This window comes from Bradysia coprophila, chromosome X (genome assembly GCF_014529535.1).
Source record: "Bradysia coprophila strain Holo2 chromosome X, BU_Bcop_v1, whole genome shotgun sequence".
NCBI classification, from domain to species: Eukaryota; Metazoa; Arthropoda; class Insecta; order Diptera; family Sciaridae; genus Bradysia; species Bradysia coprophila.
The window spans coordinates 3,311,832-3,339,396 of NC_050737.1; the positions used below are offsets into that span (position 1 = coordinate 3,311,832).

Genomic DNA, 27,565 nt, shown 5'->3' on the forward strand with positions numbered 1-27,565 from the left:
CAACGTTGTTTCGTAGCAGTCGAAAGTGTAATATCTGTGATATTGGGAAACAAAAAGAAATAACTTGGTGAAAAATAGGCCAAAATCACAAATTTGATTATGGATTACTTCCAAGATTCTTGAATTGTGTTTGAATGTCATTTCGTAGTGTTTGAAATTCATTGCATTTAATCGAAATTCGGGAACTAGCTTGGATTGTTTCTCTTTTTTGTGTTTCTTTTTCGGAAATTAATTTTTTTTTCCACTTAATTTACGAAATGGCGATAATTGTAAACTTATAAACATGAAGTGAAAAAGAAAAAGGTATCTACCAACCAACAATAAAGATATTGAATTCCATTACTGGGATAAAGGACAAAGGCGATCGAAATTTATCAAATCAGTGAATATAGTAACGAGCCCATTCATCGACAATTTTGTTTTCCATTTTCGTATGATTCTTGCAAAACATAGAAAATTATCTCGTCTCACCAAAGTGCGTGTGAAATTGTCTTGTTGTTTTTTTTTGTGTCTGATTATGTGATGTTTTTTTTTAATATTTCGTTATTTTAATTAATGCAACTTCGGTACGTACTTAAAAAGTGTGTTGATTGCACATAAGCTTTTTTATTTGTAGGCTTGAAAAATAGTATAACTTTTTCGATTCAAAATACGATCAAAAATAAATATTCTCGTGTTAATATTCCTATGTGGTGAAGGTGATTGTGTGTACACATCAATCACAAAATAGAGAAGAAGACAACAAAAAAATAGATTTTTTGTTCGCCCATTCATTTTTATTCCAAACGGGATTTACGGATTAAACCATCAACAGTGAAACGCACACTATCAATCTAGCATAAAATGTCTTCGAGGAATATACCTGCTGATAAGGTAAGTTTCGTTGTTGTTGTTCAATTATTTCCTTTTTCCTTGTGCCTAACAATATTATATCGAAATATGGAAACATAACAGAGAATATAAATAATTACCAAGGCAATATATAACATATACAACATGAATCTAAACCAGTTTTTTTTCCTTCTCTCCGATACATAACATGCTTCATTGAGTGTTTGAGTGTCTCGGATTTTGTGTGTTTTCATTTTAACATGAAATGCATATCTCATCCGAGGTTGAGCATGCATTTACCAAAAACAAAATTTTATATCAAACGTTATAGAGAGGTTCATATAATGTTATACTAAGTGTTCGTATGTGGTGCACTTTATTTATAACATCTCTCTTTATGCAACGTTACAAATGCAAGAAAAAATTAATCTAGTTCAATAAGTGCGAATCCAATATAATAATTACATATTTCAATGAAACTATCGACGATATGTTATACGATGTAGGTAGAGAGATATGGAACACAAACAGCTTAGTAACGTTATATAGCTAAACTTATTGAAAAAAACGAATGTACATTACATGTGTTGCATCTATCTTAGGGGTTGTTCCTTTTTTCTTTTCTTTTTTTTTCTATTCTATCGATACAAAACCATATTTACATTTAAAATATTGTGCAGTATATGTAGCCAGGCAATGGATATATATATGGCGATGTTATGTACAACATCATAGATTTTACACACCAGACATAAAGAGAAAAATACACAAACTCGGAACGATATGAAAAAAAAATGTAAAAAAATTTCAACATAAAGTCAAACATCTGTGTAAGATTTTGATTTATTGTAGATGTGTAAAAAATTCATTTGACGAGACCAATTCGATGCTAATTCATTTATTATTAAGCCGAAGTTCCCTCTATACAATGCTAACGATCTATTACTTTTCAATAACTAATTTTGATGATTTTGTAACATATACAATTCTAACTCACACAGAGAGGTAGTTATATGTAGTACACATTCAGAGGTTGTGACTTAGAAAACTAACCTGTTTTTTCGCTAGTTTCAATTGTAAAATGGTTAGACTCTGTTGTTTGATAGATAGAGTCATTGTTAATGAGGTCATCAAGCAGTTTAATGTTATGAACGTGTACTGTTCTGAAGTAAAGTAGACCAAAAATTTCGGTAAGATTTGCTACATTTTCGCCGAACGAAAACCGAATAAGATTCCAGTGAGACCTTTTCAATGAGAACCATTATTGTGGTAAATTATCAGTAAATGTTTTTCGACAGATGTCGACCTGTTGAGACTGTTTTCTACTCAGAAAATTCTGACAAAGTACCGTGAGATTTCGATTCTAAAATACATGAAAATTGCAAAGAAGGAGTCGGTTCGACAAAAAGTGATAGAGATTAGGATGTGAAGAGTTTACGAAAGGTTAACGTACTGAAATTTACACATTGCCAACGGATTTTTTTTGTGCCCTTCGGTACTCTGTGTCCTGTGTGCCAAATATTTTTTTTTTGAACACTGAATGTAATTTGATTTAGGTAAATGGACACAGGTGAATGTATGGTGTGGCTATGTGCCCATTTTCCTTAAATTTACACAGATCAGGCAGATTTAAAAAAAAACAATTCTGTCATGAACCATGTCCCATGTGTGAGGAAATCACCGTCATAAATACTGATGACTCTGCACTGCACAACTCGATTATAAAACGATTTTGATTACTCCCTCGTTCCTAGTGCTACACTTCCCTTGCTGATGAGGTCGAAAAAATGGGTTTAAATTCGATTTGTTATTCACTTTTCGAGCAACTAAATTATTCCTATAATTCGCAATCCAAGCAGTATCTAGAGCGTCGCTGGTGGAACATTTTCCGAAAACAAAGAAATTTCAAAAATTTATGATTTTTGACAAAAATAAAACTTTTTTTGTCGACATATAATAAATGTGATCATCGAACCTGTATCTACTTCATAAAATAACCACACTACATTTCGGTATGTTGAAACTATTATCAAGGACGGAAGACTGTTTCGATATGAGTCAACTTCATAGAATTTTTTTTTCTTCTTAAGACGTTGAAATATGAACAACCCACTATCGTTGAAAGATGACTTATTCACGTTGCCATATATACGTGCACCTTATAAGTACTAACTCCAAACAATAAAAAAAAATGAAAAGAAAAACTTTTATATTGTTATGGAACGGAATAGCGATAGGAGTTGAAATAACTTCACCGGAATATAAAGTAGCCAGCACTATCTAATGATGATCAGACGTTAGATTTTCTTTTCTGCAGCTTTTTTTTCATTTTGTAATATTAACTAATGACAAGTGTGGACGACAAAGCTTTTATAAAAGGGTTTTGACTGAACGTTAAGACAATCACTTTTTTATCATTCATGAAACAGACGACACGAAAGTTTTACTTTTCGTCACTGAGAAATAGTATCTTGTGCGCCAAGTTTGGAAATGTAGATTTTTTCAGCACTTGTCCTTGGTTTTCTATATGGATGTAGTGAGAAGAAGCACCGTCAAACGCATCCTGTTTTCTCCTTATGCTGTACTTTGTGTGGCAGCCACGATTAATGGATGCAGCTCAATTTTGAACCATTGGCTTATACTCATTAGCATTTGTTTAGGCCTCTTTTCTGACTAATTATCACCACTATTTCTCGTAAATAAATATAAACACGCACAGCACAGATTATAGAATATATTATTTAAGGATGTATTAGTCGAGTTGAATTGTCCATGAATAACAGTGGGTTCTCATCTACGAATCATCAGACTAAACTCACCATGCCACCATTCTTCAAAGACACTATGTACAGGGCCATCAGTGAAATTTGGACATATGAATTTGCTTAAGCTTTTTTCCGCTGATGCTCTTTCTCCCTCTCTTTATTTTTGCGCTGTCCCCTGTAACATTTTCGAGTATTTAATATTTATTCCCTTGACTGAAAGTCGGGGTCTAACGATCGAAAATGGGTAAAAATGGTGGTCCCAAAGAAACCCACTTTTTTGTAGAAAAAAATGGAAAACAAATAAATGTTTGTGAATGGTAGAGCGTGTAATTTCGAACCAATTTCGACAAAAGAATCGCATTTCGATTCTACAGGTCAATTTTGAAAATGAGAATAATCGGTCGAGTAGATCAGTAGGAAGCGAGGGGTAACCGACTCACCGAAATGGTGGCAAATCAATTACTAATTCCTTTTAATTGCTTTCATTTCCTTTTATTACTTCAATTACCGGTTTAACATCTATACTTGCCGGATTCGCCATTCAATTGAGACTAAAGTCAGAGTTAAAGGAGCGTTTCGTAATGAACAGATTATTTTGAAACGCTTTCGGCGAAACTTAAATTTGGAACAGCTATGTTGTAGCTTCCCTGAACTCCGGTAAATAATTGTAATTGATGGAAATACAAGAAATTGATGGAGTTATAAGGAATTGACCGGAATTGAATGGGAATACGTAAAATTGATGGAATTAAAAGGAATTGACTTTAAATACGTCAAATTGATTGAAATATAAGTAATTGACTGGAAATACATTAATAGTTAAGGGAATAGAAAGTAAGTTAGACTAAAAACAGATATAAGTCCGATAATCGGAAAAAAGTACCAGGAATTTCCGATCATCATACTTATCCTTATTTACTTTTAATTCCTTACAATTTAACGTATTTCCAGCCAATTCCGGTCAATTCCTTATAATTTCATCAATTTCTCGTATTTCCATCAATTATAATTATTTACCTGATACTCCGGCAATTCCTTTGAGGGTGTGTAGTCAATTACCCGAGTCGGTTACCCTTCGGTAGGAAGAGAGGGTTCTGTTTAAAATGTTAAAGTAAAATTGACACAGGAAAATATTTGTGAACGATCTATCGGGTTTCACAAGAAGCCCTTTTCGACCTTGGTTTCGACTTTATAGGTCAAGCTCGAAAATTTATTGCTGAATATTGATGAGAACTAGCGCGAATATGAACGCGTTTAATTGTTTCATTTAAATTTTCAAATATTTACACAACAGTCAACGGCGCATTTCGTTGTAATAAGGAAGCATCATCTTCTCAGTCCAAAATAAAATTTATTTCCTTTCGTACTTTGATATCAAAATGTAACCTCTCCGATTCGCTATCTAAATCGATTCCTATCGATGTGCTAGTGCGTTAAAGTCATTTTGAAAACCACGGCTGGTATTGGCAGCCTCTTCACATGCAGTGCTTAAAACCACACCGAAAATAGCTACTTCCTAATCAAAAGAAAGATCAACGAACAATAACTGATGCTGTTTGGAAAGCCATCATATTTTTTTTAAAAAAAGAAGAAGAATGCGAAACAGCAGATAAGAAAAATAAATATAAATCGTTTTATTATGTCGCACAGACGATGCGATGTACATTATTATCGAATAACAGCACAGATCTGTGAATAACACCCACTCGAATATTTCGCTCTGCATATGTTTAAAACGGCATCCTCGCATTTCGAAATGCATTTTCAATTTATGTTCATTGAATTTGCACATATTACATTAATATAAAAGCGTCATATTATGTATCATTAACATAACGTGTTAATAATTGAGTTGAATGCGAGGTTGGGTGATACATTTTTTACGATTATTATTCTAATTGACGGATTATTTTTTTTTTGCTTGCAACATGTGAGAAAATAATATTTGAATTATTAGAGTTCAGCAACGTTTAAACCAAACTCTATCGTACTCGTACCGTTTTGCATGGCACGGATTCATCCGCTAAATAATATGAAATGTTTGTAGATGAGTCGTCGAGACATACTAACAAAATGTTTCTTGAATATAACAGGTCCTGAGGTGTGAGTTTAAACATGGAATGATACTGATATGAGGAACGGAATGCATAATTCAATGGCTTAAGGCAAAGTTCCATCTAATATAACGTCACTCGTATTATCGATGTCTGATAAAACTAAGAGAATTCGACAAACAAAACAACTTCGTCTTCGTATAGCAACATTTTAGGATAAAGAAATAATGATTTCAGATACAGTCACCGAATCCAAATCCTAAACTGAATTTTCGCATGCTAAAATGTTCCATAATGGTTAATGCGAATGCACCCTATTGCTTTATTTGAATTTCAATGTACATTAATTGAAATAAATTAATTAAATTTGTGGCTGTGTTGTCTGTAACGACGCTGTTGAATACCCTCTTATCTAAGAGTAAGTCAACAAAAATTTTGCAGTGAAATCAGCGATGCAAGCAATGCAAGTGCATTGAATACTCTTTGGATGTACACATTACGAGAGAAACTCCTAAAAGTTTTAACATCGCGGTTTCTGACTTAATTTATGAAGTGGATTTTCGTTTTAACAGAGGAAGAATTACAACAACAAAAAAGTCGACGGTTGTTAGAGAACAATTGTAGCGTTCAAATTGTTTGACTATCTTAGACTGATCTCGTCAAATATAATATGATTTTGAAATATATATTTTTAAACATGTGTATTCCCATCCGTTCTAACGGTTGGTGTAAGCCATCGAATCAATGAGTTATTCAAATCCCTTCATTCGATTCACAAAATTCACACAAGTTCGATCGCTTACAAATCTGGTCCTTATAATCAAATTTGTTACCATTTCACAGACGACAAACATATCACCAGTTTTACTAACGGATTCATCTGATCTAAGTATTTTTACGATTTCAGATCTTTTACTTCATTTTTCGTGAACATGCGTTTTGCTATATCAGACCAAGTTAGTCAGGACATGTCGCTGATTCCTAAATTCGTTATCGATGATAACAGATTATAGATGTCCGTAACGGGTTACCTGTTAATTGATTTGTTAATGGCCTGAACGGTGTATTTAATGGTGTTGCATAACAAGGAATGAACACCACATAGGGAATAATATTACTCGACGTTTGCACCAACACACTCTAGCATGTGTAGTAAAATATAATAAACTTACATGAAGTATATAACTCGAAATGTACTACCACTCGGGCAAGTTCTCGTGTACGTACATGCCTCGTTATTTGCTTCATCTAGCTGTAACATACCACTACCTCCATGACGAGAAATCAATTTGCTATTGTGGAGCTACCGAAGCTACCGAACCGAACTATACTATACGTAAGAAACGCTTCTATGCTCCAATTCGTTTTGCTCCTTCTTTAATCCACAAAAATAATATCTACTGAATGTGTGCCTCGAAGTATAACATTTAGATGCACCATGTGCTCCCTTTTCCAAGTAAATCTCAAATCTAATACTTAAAAGTTATGTAAGTGATTGTGGGCTAAGCTAGTGGAATTTGTTAAACAAACCTAGTTACACCTTAATATTTTCGTTGGAATCCTTTTGAACCTTGGGTGTTCTTCATTTTTAACAGAAAATTAGGTTCGTGGGCCTAGCACATGGATCTCACCTTTTTTTTCGAAGGGTGATAGGATCTGTTTCATTCGCATCTCAGAAAATAATTTACCGAATTTAATCATAATCCATAAGCGAACTATCAAAAACGTTCAGCATCATTAACAGAGGTACTTTGACGTCAGCTTTTACGAAAATTATTGAGTACTAGGAAGAGGCTAAATTCCATATTAATTCCATAAAGTATCTTGTCAATATTGTGCCGGCGGTAACCACTTAAATCAAAAGTTTTCCCGCAGTTGAAATGTAACAGCTGCTAATTTACATACACAATTGATTGGAAAATCAATATAATTTTACGTTAGGTAAATTGATAAGAAGATTATAATCTGTTCAACAGTCATTATTCAAAATAGACTAACATTATAGCAGTGTAACATTATAACATTAAGGGACTATTTGCAGCATTTGCATGCAGTAACCAAGTGTTTCAACATTGTTATCAGTTAAGTGAAACACGGTCCGATGTTTGTACAATATTTTTTTTACGCTGAGAGTACATTGACTGTACTTAAAACTTTCTGTTGAACTTTCACGCAACTATACGGAATTTCATCCTTTTCAGCGCTTTACCTAACAAGACAAAGAATTGTTTTCAAAATATTAATCAAATATTTTCCTTGCTATTGCCATAGTGTCAACATTCATAACGATTTTGTATTATATACAAAGGGTGTATGAATATATTGATTTTTATTCAGAAAGTTAAAGTTTGATGGTTGGATAACTGTATATTTTTAGCAGAGTTTTGCTGCAAGGAAAAAAAAAGTTCCTGGTGTTTAGCCTTGTCCACGAAAATTATTTTGAGTTTGAATAGTATTGGATTCCGCGATTATACTCATAAAAGTCAGAATTGAATTAGCTTAACGCCAGACAAGAACTTTTTCGAAATGGAAATACATTTTTCACAAATATTAAGCTCATGATTCAACTTAGGATATAACGCTGATGGGACTTGTAGTTTTCAATAAGCAATGTAACTTACAATGTAACTACTCAGTCCTTCAATTATTTTATTCACAGTTCATGACACAGCTGCTCAGTATGTGCTTCCATTTTCATTGTTAGGCACTCAATAGGAGCTAATAGTAAGAAGACATTACCTTGACCTTAAGTATGCAAAAAAGAAAAACTGATGACAAAGCATTTAAATGACCTTTTCGTTGTATATTAAACTGTAAAACTATTGTTGGAAAAATCGAACCTTTTTGGATTTGTTGGTTGTGAAATAAACTACGGACGATGTTTTCTGTTTTCTGTGGAGCTCGTTGATTTTATTTCGAATATAAAATTTTTGACTTCTAAAAGCTGAACCTAAAACCCATTTTTGTGTGTAACAGTGTCCGTCACACAATAGTGATTCGGTCACGTTTACGTTCCTCACCTCAAATTTGGTTCGTCTGTATCGTAATGTACATTAGAAATTCATGAATTGCATTTTAATCCATTCAAAATAGTTATTTAAGAAACAATAATTGTATCGCAATAGATGTCCATTGTCCACCCGAGGCGAAGCCAAGGTTGACAGGGCATCGTTTGCGGTAATATACCAGCGAATATGATTCGTGTTTCATATAACGTTTTATGCAAATTCCTCGCAGATATAAACAAATATAAATTTTCATTGAAAAAGCAATTTTCACCCGACACAGCATACTCGGTACTCCATAATTTCACATACGTGTCGCTCACTTGCATGTGAATGTATTAATACAGGAATACAGGTTGACGTTTTTTGGTTGCGAAAAACTTTTTTTATTTATCTAGTGCTCATTCGTCGCTCATTTCCGGCCCACTATAAACAAAACGTTGTTCCTAACTTATGCCAAGGGACTTTTTTTTAGCATGTGTTAGGAAAAATAGTATTTTCGCACTCTTTTTTGGATGAAATAAAACGGGTTCAAACGACATTGCACAGATGCGGTGTAAGTAACGAATTCGCTCACTAAATTAAAAATTTTCCGATTGTGAAAACCCATCTCCAAGTGACTAAAACGTACTGTAACTGGTAACCATGGTCTGAAGACCATCACGGTCAGAATAAATCGTATCCCATTCAACTAATGACTAGTGTGATTTATCATCACAAATAACTTAATTTCGTAAGTTTGTTAATTTCACTGCGTCCATACAATTTTTATTTTTTATTTTTACACAAAATGGAAACTGTTCTCATGTTTCGTTTTCTTTCTTTCTTTGTTTGAGATCATGTAACTCGTTCAAGCACAATTGTGTAACTTCTCTTGTTTCATTTACTTAATCAAGACACTTTCAAGTCAACATCATTTTAATTAATATTTGACTGCTTTTATGATTAAAATTTGTTTTATGTAAGACATTAATATTGTATTATACTGCTCTTCGACCCGTGCGTATACCCCACCCTTACACATATGTGGTTTATTTATAATTAGGATGTCTAACTTTGTGAGTGACAATTAGCTATTTACATGATATGTAACAAGTCTTTTTAATGTTGTTTTTGAGCACTAGACAAACACGAGCCAAAGCCGCGAATTTAGCAATACATTATGTGGCCAAAGCGCTTTGAGTGATTTTAAAATGAATATTGAATTTCAGAAAGTGATTTCAAGAAAAAGTTTTAATTGTAGGGTTGATGAGTTTTCTTCTTAGAACTCAAAGAGCTCGAAAGGGACCAGAAATGTTTATTAGAACTAGCGTTAGGGCTAGAGACTATTAGAAAGAAAATGATAAACAAATCGATGACTTCTTACGGTCCGAAATGTGGGTTTGATGAATGATTATACACGTGAGACGTGTAAATCGGATAAAAGTTAAATTTACCAAACAAAAAATTAATCCAAACACATGCAAAAGTCACGTCCCTCGTTAGTGGATCAAAAGCTTATTTATCACAATAATGCAGAAAAAAAACGACACATCACTGTAGCCGCAGTAGAAGTTCGTATTTTTATGGCAAGGCTATGTGTGAGTAGTATACTTTGTTGTACATTCAATGTGAATTAATATCTGTAACGATTAAAACTTGTGGAGGAGGAATAATATTTCTGTATAAACGTTTTTATTCGGTCATCAGTATTGAATTATATTAAAAATAAGTAATCGAGCAGCTTGTATCGCTTATAGGTGGTTCTGAAATGGATTGTTATACGCTCAAATCCGAATTAAAGTTATATGATACTGATACAATTGCTATTTTCTACCGAGAAGAAGCCAGTTTTTTTATTCATCGCCCTCGTGTATTTTTCGTCTGTGCATCCTCTAACTGTTTCGATTTTATACGAATTTCTAAATTATTTATTATTACATACGCCGCGAAAGTTTCGTTATTTTTCTAACCGCGAAAAAGTTGAATCTAGTTCAACGAATGAATCCAACCTTCTTATATAGGAAAAACGCCTGGAAAAGTTTGCAGTTCGTTTTTTTTGTAACACTAAAAAGTTTAAATTTCACGATTTGAATCTTTCTATTGGCATCAGAATTGTTCCGAAGAACTTTAATTTCGTTCCTAAACTCCTGTTCAGTTACCGATATTTCTGTCGGCACTGAAAAAAAAATTCAACCTCCTTCTCCAGGTTAACTCTTGCAGCAGATGAAATGAGAAAATATCGAACTTTTCTTTGTCTGATTTGTCCGATTCTTGAATTATTTATTCGAGAATATATGGAAGTTCACACTTGGAAAATTTCAATATCGAACTTTTCGTTCAGACAAATTCTTGCATTATTTAACGAGAAAATATATGCGAGTTCAAAGTTGGAAATTTCGCGATTTAAGCAGAAAACGTAGAATGTTTGATACACTTTGTTCACTTTGGTACATAATTGGGAAGTGTATATGAACCTAGATGAACTTAATATGAATTATTTGATAAATGTTCTAATTTTTTTTTTTTTTTAACGAAGTGTACTTGTGCCTAGATTCACGTGATTGTGGTTTCATTTAACTGTGTGCGTACCTTTTTTTTCGAGCACCTGACACCTACATCATTTCGGTCGAAAATGATATTCTGATCAATAAATCAGAAATAAACCCTAAAGCAAAAAGTGATAGATTCTTAAAAGTAAAAATCTGATCAATACAAAAGAATCAGCGAAAAATTCCAATACAAGTACTAAAAATCCATTTTTGATATTACAAAAAGCTGTGAGCTTTCCGTTATGTTTATTAGTTCCGACATTAGTTGGTTTTGTTCCCTTTCCCCATCTTCGTTTGTGGTTTTATTTTTTGAGAAATGGAGCTTTTAGTCTTATCCATTTTCACCAGTCGACCATGACACAAATTTACAGTAAATTTACGTATATGTAGTATGCATAAAAAGGGACGTATAATCACGTTTTCCGTTGTTTGATATGAAAGTAAACAATTTACGGACGACGATGCTGATTCATACATTTCTAATTTGTTTGTTAACCAAATTTGTTGTTGACGGTGATGGTGACTTTAAATTTGTATTAAAAAAATTTGTTTTTACGTATATCTGACTTCAACTCACAAGTATTAAGGCGAGAGGTTGCTGTCAGTGCTTTTCAGAGATAACTGGAAAAGTTATCTAAATATGTTCGCCGATTGATTACAATCTTACTAGTTTTGCCATTGTCTCAAGTTGACAACCCTTCTTTACTAAGTTCGCAGGTCGGAGAACCATTTGTTACAGTTAGTTCAGTTAGTTACATTAGTTCAGTGTTAAGACATTGCCTTGACCTTGACTATTTAGACAAAAGGCGATATGTAGACCATGTCAGAACATTAGAGATTTACTGGCGAAAAACTAATTCTATTTAAAACAAAAAAATATTTGTGATGGAGTGTTCTGTAATTCAACGTCGCTATATTTTTGGTGGTTGTCAATTGTGACAGTTTTTCTTTAAGACATAAAAATTAGATGTACGGTCGCATTGACTACAACGTGCTAAGACAGGAAGTTCATATCACGTTTGCAATGATGTTGTGTTTACAATATAGCAAAAATAAATCGCTTTTCACATCATTCATTATGCTGAAAACAGAAGTAAATTTACTTCAAGAATGCATCATCCTTCTCAGCTAAATGAAGAAAACCATACCATTAACGAGACATACATTAAGTAGGTGCACAATGTCGAATCCCGTAAAAGTTGAAATAAACATTGTTTTCATACAAAGAAAGAGTCCACTTAGCTCGTTTCATTTAGATGTCACAAACAACAACATATATTTGCGTACATGGTACAATGGTACATGTGCAGCAGTAGTTTTATTTATCGTTTTATTCAACAGTAAATTCAACTCTCAACTCATTCGACGTAATAAAAACAAGTTAAACCCATCGTTTGACCTATTTTTCTTCTCATCGATTATTTTCATCGTTATTATGTTATATGCTCAGCATTCGTTGTTTGGCCTCGAATCTTCGTTTTCTCTCCCATGAATATACAGCATTGCTACACAACAGCGAGTTATACATGAAATACGATGGAAAATTGTATGAAACAAAATTAGAAGATCTAAACGAAGTTTTGCTTTCCGTTTTTTTTTTCTTGTTTTGCTTTTTGTTTTGCTGTTCGTCTGGGGCTGTCGGGCAGGGCGGTTTTTGACATTATACAACGCCCTGTGTTATTTTATTTGCAAGATATGTCTGAGTGGTGTGAAAATTGAAATATATTCTGGGAATTCTTTCAACGCAGATGCAAACTTTCAATGTTGAACAGAAAAATGAGTTATTTCAAAATGTGCAATTCCATTAATTTACTAGCGCCCTAGGCAAAGGCTCAGTTTGCCCTTAGGCTAAACGGGGAACTGCGCCTATCCGTTTAATTTAAGTTTGACTCAGTTGTATATACATCTTACAGTGTCTCGTATGGATTTCAATGAAATGCAATAACTGTATTTAAATGTTTTGCACTGCCAAAGATAGTTTTCAAAGGAAATATACATGAATTCGGAACATATGTGCGGTACAATGATGTAATGAGAGTGGAAGTGGAGCAAAGTTGATTATCTATGGGGTGGAAGACAGAAATTAAACTTTGAGGGTTAAATTACACATGGTACGAAATTTGTATTTTCAGTTCCATATAGTCTAGGAGGGTTATCAAAGATGATTTCATAAAAATAGCGCTCAGACTTTATAGTAAAAAATCAATTTTCGTTAGGAGATTTTCAATATCCAACTAACTGGTAGCATCAATTGAGTCAAGTCCCCTATGTATGACGACACATAAATATTTTAAAATGAGACCTACAGCTGTGCTATATTTTATCTGACAACAGAGTCCTACAGAGTCCTTCATTTCCGTATAATGTGTCACTGCGGTAATTTCATACAAAGGCACATTCCAACGTTTCGTTATTTCAATGTCGTTGCACCTGTAAAAGGTTGACCTTGTCATTAGTTGCTGTTATCAACACACTTTGTCTATGATTTTACTCGATTGTTTTTTACATAAAATTTTTTCTTATCTCTCATCTTGCGTTTATGATTATAACTTTTAGCAATCGTAGTCACAATAGTTATTTGCCTATCAAGTGTCTATGAAGGTATTTTGTCATACTGTGAACCCGAAGTGAACTCGTTTGTATGAAGGGAACAGGGATTAATATTGAGAAATGTTTCACTAAATATCTCTAAACAAATCACCAAATTTACAGAATTTTTTGGTGAAATTTAATGAAATAATTTTCAACATTACGCCCTGGAATGGATTATAGGAAATTAAATGTTCATAACAATCGTTTATGTGTACCTACGTGAAAAGTTTTTGTTCGCATTCGATGAAAAGTATATCCACTCTTATGGCATCCAATAGACATCCATGGAAGGTTGAGGATTACGTCCCAGTATTGCAAAGCGAATTAATTTTTGTTCTTTATCTCTGAAATCGCTATCGGCATACGATATCATTATAATAAAGCGATAAAGATTATGGAAAACGTGATAAAGAGATTATTAATTTTTTTGAACATTTCTGTTGATTCAAGAGTGGTAACGCGCATAATCCCCCAATTTAATGCATCCATTACGTCTCGACGTCCATTAGCATCCATGAGAGATTTATCGCGTTACCACTCATTTGAGTATGATGCATTCAAATATAATCACGTCAATACCGTCCATCGTTTCCTAGGAACATATTTTTGTTAAAAAACGTGAGGTAAAGTTGACTTTACTGCACGGATCCAAAACCTTACCTCAAGTTTTTGAATATTTTATTACATGACCTTACATGGCAATGGGGCAAATGATGGAAATGGTACTTCTTGTGTGTTTACCGACCTCGGCCATTTCCATCATTTGCCCCATTGGTATGTAATGTACCTTTATTACAAAATTTTACTTCTAGTCGTTGAATAGTGTAAGCGTTGTAGAACTGAACGATATTAGACTGGACGTTGAACACTGTGTGGAGGTTGTTCATAAGTAAGGTGGATATTACATGTGAAATGAATAACATGGATCGGATTGTAATTAGAACTGCCAATATATTTCTTACTTCAATTCAATTCCATTGCAATAATCAAAAATCAGAAACGTGTGCAGTGTGTAGCTCAAAAAAGAAATTATGAAATGAAATTCCCTTGTGTTGCAATTTTCTACCTAGTCAAGCAAGTGGAAGCATTTTGAGTGATTTTTCTTGTTCAAAGGCATCGAATTCAGACCATAAGTGCGCTTGATATCTGAATTCTAAATGTATGAATAAATTACGAACGAAATCGTCATTTAAACGCGAAATTATCTGTCAATAACGAATAAAATGGCACAGATAAAACGATAAAATTACGTCACTACCACTTTGTCGTCTTCCATAACCATCCCCAGTTATAATATGGAACGCAATTGTCGATATTATAATTTTTCAGGAAGCTACTCAGCGTAATTTTCTCATTTACACTGAGAAATATCACCCGGAGACTGTATTACGCGGCGTTTAATCACCTTTATATAATACTTCTCGGCGTCCACACCTCGGTCATATTTTGGACGGAGGTGATAATATCATCATGACGCGCTATTAACTCCCTGTCTGTTTGCTCTACTTTCATTTAATTCATTTACATGATCTGAAAATGACGAATTTACCAAATTTTCTCCCGAATTATCGTTCCTGTGTGTACGTTAATATTAGCCACCCTAATTTATATTGTGGTTGTCAAGAACAGATTACCAGCCGCTCCTAAAAATTCTTGAAGCACAAATGTGTCATCTGGAATCTTCTATAATGTGATGTACTAAGTGAACAGCTTTTAATCATTGAAAACGGCATCGTGGAAATTGAAATTCAATTGAATTCAAATTCGAGATGATAATTTCTTTATAACTAAATCATATCAAGTCCATCGATTGTGTTGTATAATTCGCTTTGCACTTTATCCTTTGTGTGGTTGGCTAATCAATACCGCTATACACACACTCACATCGTAATTGAATAAATGCTGTTTAAGGCTGATAATCAAATGAGTTTGATTAAGCGCGGTAATGGTAGAACAGTATATAGTAACGAAACATTATCACAAAATGCTGTGTAAAATAAGTGAAAGTTGTCTGGCCGTCTGACAGTCCTTAATGATATTTTTTTGTTTGTTTTTGTGTGACAAATCTTCACGGAATGTATTCATTTCGTATAGCTTTGTTTGGGATGAAAATATTTTTTTCTTTTGTTTCTTATCGGACAAAAACATTTTTACTCATACATGCTTCAGACACATAACTACACCTATTCGTATGCAAGTTATACGAAATATGTTCGACGAGATAAGAACTCATTGGGCCCATGAATGTTGTCGAAACACTTGTAAAAATAAGGTAAATGGCTCAGTTCCTCCTTTCCTGTCTCTGATACATTGAGAATCTTTTTATGAGGAAAATATTTAAATACCTCAATGAATTTGTCAATGAAAGGTTATGCCAAAAGCATATCGAATTATTAGGATAACAACATTCGTCGTTAAATAATAGTATGTACTACGTTCTTGTTTGGAACTTTTTATTTTGCCGAGTGGAGAGCTGAAATATTTTTTTAAGTCGGCTAAAGCCTCGGCTTGGGGCGTAGATGACGTTGTACAGCTTTAGTGTCTTTAGCAACCCATTAGATATTAATTAGAGGAATCGTATTTTGTCGGTTCCAGCAAACGGCTGAGTACAAAATTAAAAGTTATAGCTCGGCTGAGGCCATTTTTTCGAGTTTTTCTTAAAAAACGGCTTTAGCCGACCTAAAAAAATATTTTGGCTCTCCACTCTGTTACTCACTAAGCCCCCAGAGTTTTACCGCACATGTCAATGAAGTAATGACACATTTCCCGGCGGCTTTGTCGGTAAAATTAATTTATGAGGAGAGTAATAGCTAAGGTAAATGTTGTCACAAGCGAGGGTAAATAATATATACATGCTGCATGCGTCAAAAGCGGTACTTTTGCACATGTTGCAAGCACTACTTTCGACGTCCTCAGCATGTAAAATCCATTACATAACTCGGGAAAAAAAATGAAAAGTCTCGTTTTCATCTTTTTATCGCTAGTGATGTAAGATACTATTACTAAAGAGACAATTCGCATTGGAGTTTCTGCTTAGGCACGGTGAGGCTGAACAATTTTATTTGGTGAAGTTCTTGAACATTGGATTTCTCAACGGAAAATCGTTTTTAGGGCCAAAACGAAGGATTGATAAAAACGATGTCGTTCCATAGATTTTCATGGTGTACCTTTCCTATTTTTTATAGATTAATCCAATCATTCTAAGCAAATTGTTCTACGGTATGCCCATAAGTGCATAAGTTTTTTTGATCGCTAATTTCAAGTATCGAATGTGCCCGTAGAACAATTTTTTGCTTAGAATGATGGGACTTTTATCGATTAAAAATACGAAAGAGCCAGTATGCAACTCTTTTTTTCGTCATTTTCATATGAAAATGTATGGAAAGCAGGGTCTATTTTAAGAATTTAATTTCCAAAAATTTCCAAAAATTTCACAAAAATTCTTAAAATTTCCAAATTTTGTTTTCTGTTAGATCTCATTCCGAAGTAATCAGTTAAGCTCAAAGACATGAAAAACAACTAAAAAGGCAGTAAAAACAACATTTACGATGCAATCGGTTCTGTTTTTAGATGAAATGACGAAAAGTGATGGAAAAATTTGAGAATTTTTGGAAATTAAATTTCCTTAAAATAGGCCCTGATGGAATGACATCGTTTTTATCACTTTTCTCGAACAGATTCACGAAAAAGATTTTATGTAAGAACGATTTTTCGTTGACAAATCCCATGTTCACGAACTTTAAAAAATAAAGTTGTTCAGCCCCACCGTGATGGGAGATCATAAATTTTAAATCACTCAAATCGGGACCTAGTCCCGTTCGGTGCCAAATTGTATTATTATTATTCCTGCATTAGTTGCGTATGCAACGGCTTTTCAGCTTAGATGTATGTCGAGAATGGTGTTATTTTGTTGCGATCAATGTAAGCATTTCAAGGATGATTTTCTACTCTAAATATACGCCAAAAAGTATTTATAAATGTACGCAACATTTATATTTAAATGCAAAAATTTTTACGATAACATCATTTGTGATGTCCCCGCACTACTTTATGTGAACGCAAATCATTCCGATGCAGCTGCATTTCGTATAATTGCCGCGTATAATAAAGAAATTCTGAAACATTGATAAGCGGCGCGTAATTCGTTGATCAAGCACAAAAAAGTAAAAAGAAAAATTTTCATGCGATAGTTTCAGAATGTTATACTACATTGTCATTGTCACTTTTAATTTGAAGCGTAATTTGATGATATCATCGGACAAAGAGTGATTAACAATTATTTTTTTTATTATTACAGATTAACCTACGCCTTATACTTGTTAGTGGTAAAACGAAAGAATTCTTATTTAGTCCATCAGATTCGGCTGGTGATATAGCACAAACTGTTTTCGATCGGTGGCCTGAAGGTAAGATAATTTTCAGACTTTAAAAATTGATTCTAATTATGATGATGTAAGTTTTGTGTAATGCTAATGCAAAAACAACGAATAACGTCCGATAAATGATTTGAACTTGAACTAAAAAAATTTGTTATTATACTTCTTGGGAGCATTTGCTGAACGCAATGTTATAATTGTCTAATGATTGTAAATCTACTCAATACTTACTGACGTATTTACAATATATAAGTACCAGTTCTGCACACAATTTGCGCGAGGAGAGGTGACTCACACATTATTTTGAATTTTTAATTCAACTTTTTATTATGAGCCACTTTGCCAATCTACGGTGTGTTTTCCAACGAAATTCATTAATTTCATTTAAATGTCTTACAGTTTACGCATACACTATTTAGTCTCGCACGACACCGATCGTATCAAATTTTATTGCATTGTCGTCTTCCATGGCATATTGTGAAATGCACATGGTGACGCTTTGACTAGGTGCACTTGTCGTTATCTCCGTTTTATTTACTGAAACACAGAGAAAGAGAAAATCGTCGAAATGGGAAAATCTTCAATTTCTTTTAAAACATTCTAAAGTCAGTCTTCAGCTTCGTAACGATGGTTTAAGATTTCTGAAAGAAAATTTGTGGAATGTAGAATGTTGAAGTGATAGATACAACGTTTGAATCTGTGAGGAAAAGAACTGAATACGGAAGAATTTTCTACTCCTTTACATGCACATCTAATCCATCCAATTGAGTTTAATTGAAATCAAACAACAGATTTTCACACCTCTAAAAGGGAGGAATAATGACATCACAAAATGATGTGGACATATTCATAGCCCATCCTTATGATACAATAACTCTATCGACTTACAATTATACCTCAACTTATACAAAAATTGTTCTTCCGACTCTTGATTTGTAAATAACTATTGTAGAAGTCTCATCTATCGAACTACCTTGACAACAATAGCCACACAATAAAGGAAAATAATTTCTAGCAAAAAGTATGCGGTCATCACCGAAGTCGTATTACGTTTTCCACATTAAAATATTTCGTAAAAACATTTTGCTGGTGATTTGATTTCTCTGACCCATGTAGAATCGAAGACATAAAAATTGTCTTAGTAAACGAGACAGATTATAAAATGTTAACCTAAATGCGAATGAATTAATTTATAAAGTTCAATTTCTGTATTCGAACCGTTTCAATTTTAAATCAATTACTTGACCGTGACAAATATGACACTTTCTCTAGTATAGGTAATTGATCGTTCATGTTATACGTAATCGTCGAAAAAAATATATTTCCATTCGCTTCTATGAATCGCGTAGACATGTGCGTGATTTTAAAAAAAAATGGGGAAGCGACAACATCGTTTCCGTTTTTACTCGAAGGCGCCATTATTATTTTTTGGTGTGAAATAGAAACCTTTACATGGAAGGATAATAATTTCTGCTACACGAGAAATTTACATGCAAAAACACTGGTGAAGTGAGTCACTAGAATTCAAAAGGAAACTGAATCTAAAAGTTATTTTACATTTTATTGGTACCGAACCTGATATTTTTTGGCAGCAATTAAAATGTTCACTGTTCATGTTACGCAGCCAATTAGACGTGATGCTGACCTCTTGACCTAAATGTTATGAATGCTGATGAATAGTCAAACTATAATAAGTAAAAATGAAATTGGTGAATGAAATCATCGTCTATGATATATCGAGACTGTTTAAGGTCAGAAATTAATGCGTCTGCACGAACGTTGAGAACAATGTCAGGCTGGTTAAATCAAAGAATAGTGAGTAGCCAGGAGGTTATCTCCCAAAATATGAAGAAAAATGGAACTTACATTATAAGAAGCTGGAGGAGTATTTGAGGTCCAAAAATACAGCTGTACTAATTCATAAAGCAATGGGATTCATTTTCCAATAAATTCTAACTGTCGTAGTTGTAATGTAGCCGCTGTGCACAAATGGTAATCTTTGGGACACGAAGAGTGAGGGATGGAAACCTGGAATGTCCAGTTTCTGTGTAAATGTTGTTGATTCGGGGCCAATCGGAACGAGTTAAATCTGCGTTTAAACTGGTCAGAATTTCACAACTATCTTTAGACCTAGAGCTAGATTTGTTTCACAAAAATAGCATGTTATCACTCTCTGCGATGTACAGGTATTCGAAGCCATAGCTCGTACTGTACGTGTACGGTGCGTGGTGAGGTATTAAATCGCATATGGTACACTTTCTCCGGATATGATTTTGCTTGCAAAATTGTATCACTAGGGCAAATATTTTTAGGAATTCTCAGACACCGTGTGCGATAAAACAGTCAGTTTGAATCTCTTCTTTAGATTACTTCTTAATCTTATACAAACAGCAAATGTATCGCTATGTTAATAATCAAATCTTCTTTGTTTAAATTGTCACCTGCTGTTTGATACAAAATCTTTCGCTGCATGAGCTTGCACATACATTTTCTTATGTATATGAGTATAACAGACCACAAGACAAGCACTCCGCGCTTTTTTTTGTTTTTGTATCTTTGTTATCGATAAAACAGACTAGCAGTTTCTAATAGATGTTGCGAGGAAGGGATATCACCGTTTTAATGTAATAAAGGTTATATGATTATGTGCCAGCAACATTACGAACTATAATCTTTATAATCTTTGCGTTCCCTCTCCTAGTGACCTGCACAACCTAATTACATAAGACATTTGGACAATACCTATTACGTTTTTATTGAAGATTATCAATATGCTATGCTCTTTACAACACATATCATGTAAATAGTTAATGAACACGCTTGCATTTATCAATGATGACTCGTGGAACATTCGGTTCTATGTCATTGTGATTGCTGATCTGATATTAATAAAAAAAAACCTTCTTTTTACATTTTTTTATAGATTGGGAAGCCGAGGCAGTTTCGAAAGCGGAAATTTTGAGGCTTATTTATCAAGGTAGATTTTTACATTGCAACGTAACGTTAGGTGCACTAGGACTTCCTTTGGGCAAAACCACCGTAATGCATTTGGTTCCCAGAGATAATTTGCCCGAACCTAATTCGCAAGGTTTGTAGCAACTGAAACTAATATCGTGACATTTTGCTAATTTAATAAATTTTTCTTAAAGATCAAAGACAGAAAAGCAAAGGCGGGTCCAATAGGTGCTGTTCAACAACGTGTTGCATCTTGTAACCTTTTTTTTTATTAGTTTCTAATTACATAAAATAAATAAAAGAGTAAAAAAAAGAGAGAAACATTTACTAATCTATTAGTTCAACTGTATCTATATACATACCAATTGCATAGTGCTTTTTGGAATTTCATTAAATGAATGCGTACACTACAATAAAAAGAAGACACAGAAAAACAAAAACAAAAACCATCAATGTTAACATCTAGGTGAAAGAGCAGTAAATAAAAAACAAAACAAAAAAAAATTGAAATATTTTTCAAAAGTATTAATTGAAGAAACAACAGTAAGTTACACACCGTTTAATTGCTTTATTGAAATATCAAATCAAATCAAATTTTATGATAAAAATTAAATTAAATTAAATTAAGAGTAATTGTGTATAAAAAATATAAAAAAGGAAAAACAAAAATAATTAACAAATGAAAAGTTATGTATGTTTTAGACTAAACGAAAGAATTGTATAAAAAATGATGAAAAACACCGTTCGTATTATAAGACAAAAGAAGAAGAAAAAGAAATGAGAATTCATTTAATTTAACTTTCATTTACAGAATTATGATACCGATAGAGTTGTTGTGTTGTGATATGATCTGAGCGATTAATGCCAAAAAAAATGAAGAAAAAGAAAAAAGTGTTAGATCGCCGATCAATAAGTCGTTTATATTCATAAACATATTATTTAGATGGCGCTGACTAAACTATATAAATTGCAACAACAAAAACCAATAGTTTCACATAGAATGTTTCATGATATAAATTCCGAATTTTCTTTCTGTTCCGAATCGCATTTTGAAATTCGGTTTGATTTTTCTTTCTTTTTTTAAATTTGGTTATCAAATCCATGGCCACACGACATACCGAGCTAATTAAAGGTTTCAATTTATTCAACAGAAAAAAAAATTATATTTTTATGCAATCATAGAAAACGAACAATTAGCGGAATTAGTTTGGTTGATCTATTTTAAGACGATTTTATAATAGAACACGAAATTCAAATTTTGTTTCAAATTATGTATAGCAGGCAGGTGACTGCTGACTGATTTTTTTTTCTAAAGTCTCCGAAAATTCTCGCAGTTTTCCTTTTGTAAAGAATTTTTCAGAATTTGAATTCAGCGTACTCCAGCCGACACTTTTATACGCGTTTATCCTGAAAGATCTTGATGACGCATATTAGAGATGACTGTCTATATGGATTGAACGCGTCCTCCTTATTCTTCGGAATATTCGTACCGTTGTTGGTTGAAGTCCTCTTTTTTAATGAGTGTTCGCCTGTTTTTCTTTGACTTTTTTTTGACTAAATTTATGGACTGAAATTAGTACTAAAATATACAGTCCTCACTTAGTAAGCGTGTTGGTGCGAGTATAGCCAAAAAGACACGCCAGTCATATTAGTGTAACTAATAAGATGTAAAGCCTGCCGAAAACGTTCAGTTCTCAAGCTTTCGGGCTCAGTTAATTCAACTGTCATGTGTCATTCCGATTTTTACTGGCACTTTTGAGCTAGGCTTCCTTCCCATGATCATGCTGTAGAGTGTCTAACTTCTACGATTAAGAAAGTATTGATCCAACTGGGATATGAATGATTTTTCATAGAGTCCTTTCATTGTTCCCCTCTGATTATTAAAACTCACATTGTCACCGATTGCGAAATGTTTGAATTATTTCGTCCGATCTTCCTATTTGTACGACAATTTGAAAAATTTGTCCGAGTTTTTCATAAAACTAAATGAACAAAATAGTCTTACGACTTTGACAGACTTTTTTTTATAAAAACAAAATTTTGTTCGAATTGTGCAATATACTTAGAATGTAAACGCTTTACATTGCCAGAAAATGCATCACTGAAGAAATGATTTTTTTTTTTTACTTTAATGAAAACCGGTTCGATTAAGTTAAAGTTAGCTTTTTATAGAATTTAGACAGTATTCTTCCTAGATTTTTTTTCCTCGTATCTTTCATGATCTTCACAAGATTTCCTTCGTTCTTTATCGCGTCTGAATCGCTAACTGCTAGCATATTAGCCCTGTGTATCATTATTATTAATCACGCGAACGAGAACTTAAAAGATTTTGCTTAAACATTGCCCCTGACGAACAACTAAACACGAAAGCAATTTATCCTGATTTTTATACGTTTTTTTTATAATTTTATTTAAGATTTTGCTGGTCAGTTACTTATATTATTTACAAGCACATTGAAATAGGCTAACAACTGATATATCAAAATATCGACATTTGATTTGCAAAATGAATTTCACACTTACAAAATGTCGATATTTTGATTTATCGAGTGGTAATTGATAACTTTAATACATTTTTAATGTGTGTCTAAGGCAAAACAAATTAGCCCAGAGAAAAATAGCGCGTAGTATTATAAGGACGCTTTCTGTCACAGAAATTAATTGTAAAAATCAATCGAACATCACTGTAAGATTCCTGTTTATTTTTTAGTTATTCGATTTAGTCTTTTTTTTTTCAACAAAAATATGTTTAGTTGGTTAGCGCCTCTAATTTTGAAATGAAATTGTAAAGCAAACTTAATGATAAATAAATTATATTGTTGGTTGAATTGCTGTAGAACTGAATTATAATTTGGCAATTGTCGATGAATGAAACACCCTGTACTTTTCAGTATAGTTTTTAATAATGCAGGAAAAGAACCTCGATCTAATGGTCTTAACATAGAATTTCGTTTAATAAATGGAGTTGATGGATAAGATAAAGTTGAAGCTTTACTTCGTGGTTATTGGGCTGGGTTATATCTGAACATGGCAAAGTAACAGTAGATTACGGTTTATTGGACGTTTATTTCAAACAGAATAATTCATTTGAATTGGTAGGTTCGAACGTCTTACGCTATCAATACTAATAGAAGTGTATGCAAGTAGAATAAATTTAAAGATTGAGGATGCGAATTGATGCTGACATTTAACCTAAAAAAAACGGCCAGTAAGCAACAAAATCTTTTACGTCACTTGTGTTTGTGAAGGTTTTCTATTACTTCAATAAATCATACATTTCGTTATGAAGAAAAGACTAGTTGCTTATTCTTGTGGTCCGTATCGATAGCAGATGAGTAGACATAAGATGACTTTAAAAAGGCAGTATAATGCATATTCAGTCGTATGATAGTGACAGAAATGATTCTTTACGTGCTAGGCTTGGTTAGTAAATTAACTTTCGTAGTTCTTTGGACATTGTTGATTGAACAAGTAGGACTATAGCCCAAGGTAAATTATTATTATTAAAGGGTTATTGTCAATACGTAGATATTTTAAAGCCACCCGTTTTGCAATGCCTTTGCGGTTAAATAAATGAATAATGTACTCGCATGAAATTAATTTCCCTACAAATCGAAATAACTATAACCATACATCACAGTACATCGAAATACACTCACTCGCTGTCAGAGAACAGCAAACGATTCAACATGAACCAGCTACTCACTTCGATCTATTTATTTCCTCGCATGCATCCGTGTCATCTCACAGCCGTTTAAGGGGCGTTCCATTCCCTAAAGTACAGTATATTGTTTTTCGAAACGTTTCGAATGATTGTTACCAAGAAGTTCAGCCCAAAGAAAATTGTGTTTCATTCATTGATAGTTGCTGTGTTGTGGATGTTTTTCTATTCTTCGAATATAAATTGAATTGCAATAAACTGTTTGGTTTAATACACGTTACGACGATGGAAATATATGTGCTAATAAAATATAGATAATCCGTATGTACACGTCCGGCTTATATTGCCCTACCCCATCCCAAAAAAAAAAAAAAAATTATAAAAATAAGAGCGAAAAAAAAATGAGAAAAGATTATCACACTCGAGAGTATTTCATTCGCGATTGAATGTATTAAGTCAAAATGTAATTTAAATGGAAATTTGGAATAACAAAAAAAAGAAGAAGAAAAATACAATAAAAGAAAACCCATCTTAATGATATGAATATATGAATATAAAAAAATAGTATAACAAAACATGAAAATTATTATGATTAAAACTAAAGAAAAAAAAGCGAAGAAAAAAAAAGAGTAAAATGAAAACCATATATTATATTTTTTTCCTATAATTCAACAAGATTTAATTATATAAAATTTAAAAAGAAAAACAGAACAGAAAAAAAGAGATATATATATACGTGCGCATATACATGGAATGTGTAGCCGATGTGTATGTGTATGTGTGTATATTGAAAAATTATTATTAGTATTTAAAAAAAATTTATTAAATATAAAAATTGTAAATATTATAACTATCAAATTAAATGTTATTGAAAGAACTTATTCTTAGTAAAAATATTTAAACGATAGCACTCTTTTTGCCTTTGATGCCCTTTCCATCGAACATTTTGTGCTAGTCGTCGCACCACAAGTTGCAAATCGGCAAGACGTTATTCGCGATTTTTACGGTCAACAGATGACACTACTTTCTATGTTAGAAAAATTTGAATACAGGACATAAGAATGTTGAACTTTCGCTCACTACACATTCACATCACCACTTGCTATGTTGACAAAATTTAAATATTCAGTAATAAGTATGTTCGCACCCTTTGTTGTAAATCGCCGATCCACGCGTTTAGTGGCATGGTTTGTAAAGCTGTATAAAAAAGCGTACGAATCCGATATTTTGAATTTTTGTATGGGAATTTACATTCGAACTTTGATATTTTCGTTGTTTTTAAAGAAGAAGAACAAGATTTCGCTAGTTTTCATCTTTTATCGAGTTTTATCGATTGGCACACTCATTTGCGTAAAATAATTAGAAGAAAAATTTTACTCAACATTTCACACAAATGAGTATAACAATCGATAAAACTCCATAAACGATGCAAACCTAGCAAAATCTGGTTCTTATTCTTTAAAAACAACGGAGATATCAAAGTTTCAATGTGAATTTCCATACAAAAATTCAAAATATCGGATTCGACCGCTTTTTCATACAGCGCTACAAACCATACCACTAAACGCGTGGATTTTCGAAATTTTCCACGAAAATATCCATACACTCGTACAGCTATCACAAAAAAGATAAATTTACGCTGCAATTGCGCTACAGAGGAAAGTACCGTAAGAAAAATTTAAAACAAAAGATTTTCCGAAGCCGCATCTGAGCTTTTCATACAAAGCCGATCGTCGTTGAATTTATCTTTTTTGGGATATCTGTAGCTCTTTGAAATGATTTCGTCATCTGTACCGGTACCAGACGACAGATGATAATGATGATCTATACCGGACCGGTACACAAACAACGTAACAACTTGAGGGAATGGTGAGTCCCAAAAACGTGATCAAAACGGATGGAAGGAGAATTAATTTCTAATCAAGCGTGACGTTCGTTTTTATCACGACAGAGTAAAGTTAACATTATAGTTTACATTCCGATTTGCCAAAGGGCTATCCACACATTACTTGTTGCTCGGACTGGCACAACTACGAATAAAACAACTTTCAAGATGCATTTATTTAAGAACTAAAACAGCAAATCCTTTCTCTTTGATTTGTTAGGGAAATCACAGACGAGACAGTAAAGCACAACGCTCCTTTCCCTTTCATTATTTACTGAAGATCCTGTGTAGATCAAATCGTTGCGTCCTTATCCAGGATGTTTGGAATTCCTTCAATTATCCCCAGCTGAAATGGGATAACGGAAAAGCTAAAGTAAAAGAAGAAAGATAGAACTTTAGGAACAAACAAAGCTTTTCGCTTTTCCTTTACCATGGTTCACGTTTAGTGAATAAACTTGAAGCAAAGACGTTGTTTTGACCTCCAAATGTGATGTTGGTCACAAAACAGTACAGAACTGCTCATCTTCAGTTGCTTCCATCACATATACACGTATACACACAGCAAAAATCGCACAGCAGTTAAATCAGATCGCAAAATGTCATATCTTGGAACATTAATGTGATCACAGGACGTGATTAAGATGAGCTCTCGCTATTTATTTCAAGAAAAAATTATTTATGACACATAATTACTTAAAAGTCAGTCAATTATGCAACTAAGCTAAATAGTAACCAATTAGCTAATGAACAGCAGCAATAGCGGAATACTACACAAATTGCACGGCATCGCGATATTTTATGAAGAATGGAATACGAAAGTATAATATATTGACATCTCAAGACATCTCCTCTCTGTCCTCCTCAGTCTATGATGGAAAACAACACAATTCAAAACTCCATACACGGATAG

The 27,565-nt window shown here is 33.2% G+C and overlaps 1 protein-coding gene across 1 annotated transcript; it reads left to right on the plus strand.

The window, feature by feature from the left end:
* Positions 1-25,274, plus strand: LOC119083643 (ubiquitin-like protein 3). The gene is made up of 5 exons (XM_037193394.1): positions 1-303; positions 617-873; positions 18,076-18,184; positions 21,078-21,242; positions 21,304-25,274. Exons 2-5 carry the CDS (start codon positions 844-846, stop codon positions 21,366-21,368), a joined length of 369 nt encoding a protein of 122 aa, XP_037049289.1. The 5' UTR covers positions 1-303; positions 617-843; the 3' UTR covers positions 21,369-25,274.
* The last annotated feature ends 2,291 nt before the right edge of the window (positions 25,275-27,565 follow it).

Coding starts and splice junctions, on each gene's coding strand:
- LOC119083643 (XM_037193394.1), top strand. CDS start 844: ATGTCTTCGAGGAATATACCTGCTGATAAG. Junction 874..18,075: donor GGAATATACCTGCTGATAAG/GTAAGTTTCGTT, acceptor TTATTATTACAG/ATTAACCTACGCCTTATACT. Junction 21,243..21,303: donor GCCCGAACCTAATTCGCAAG/GTTTGTAGCAAC, acceptor TTTTTCTTAAAG/ATCAAAGACAGAAAAGCAAA.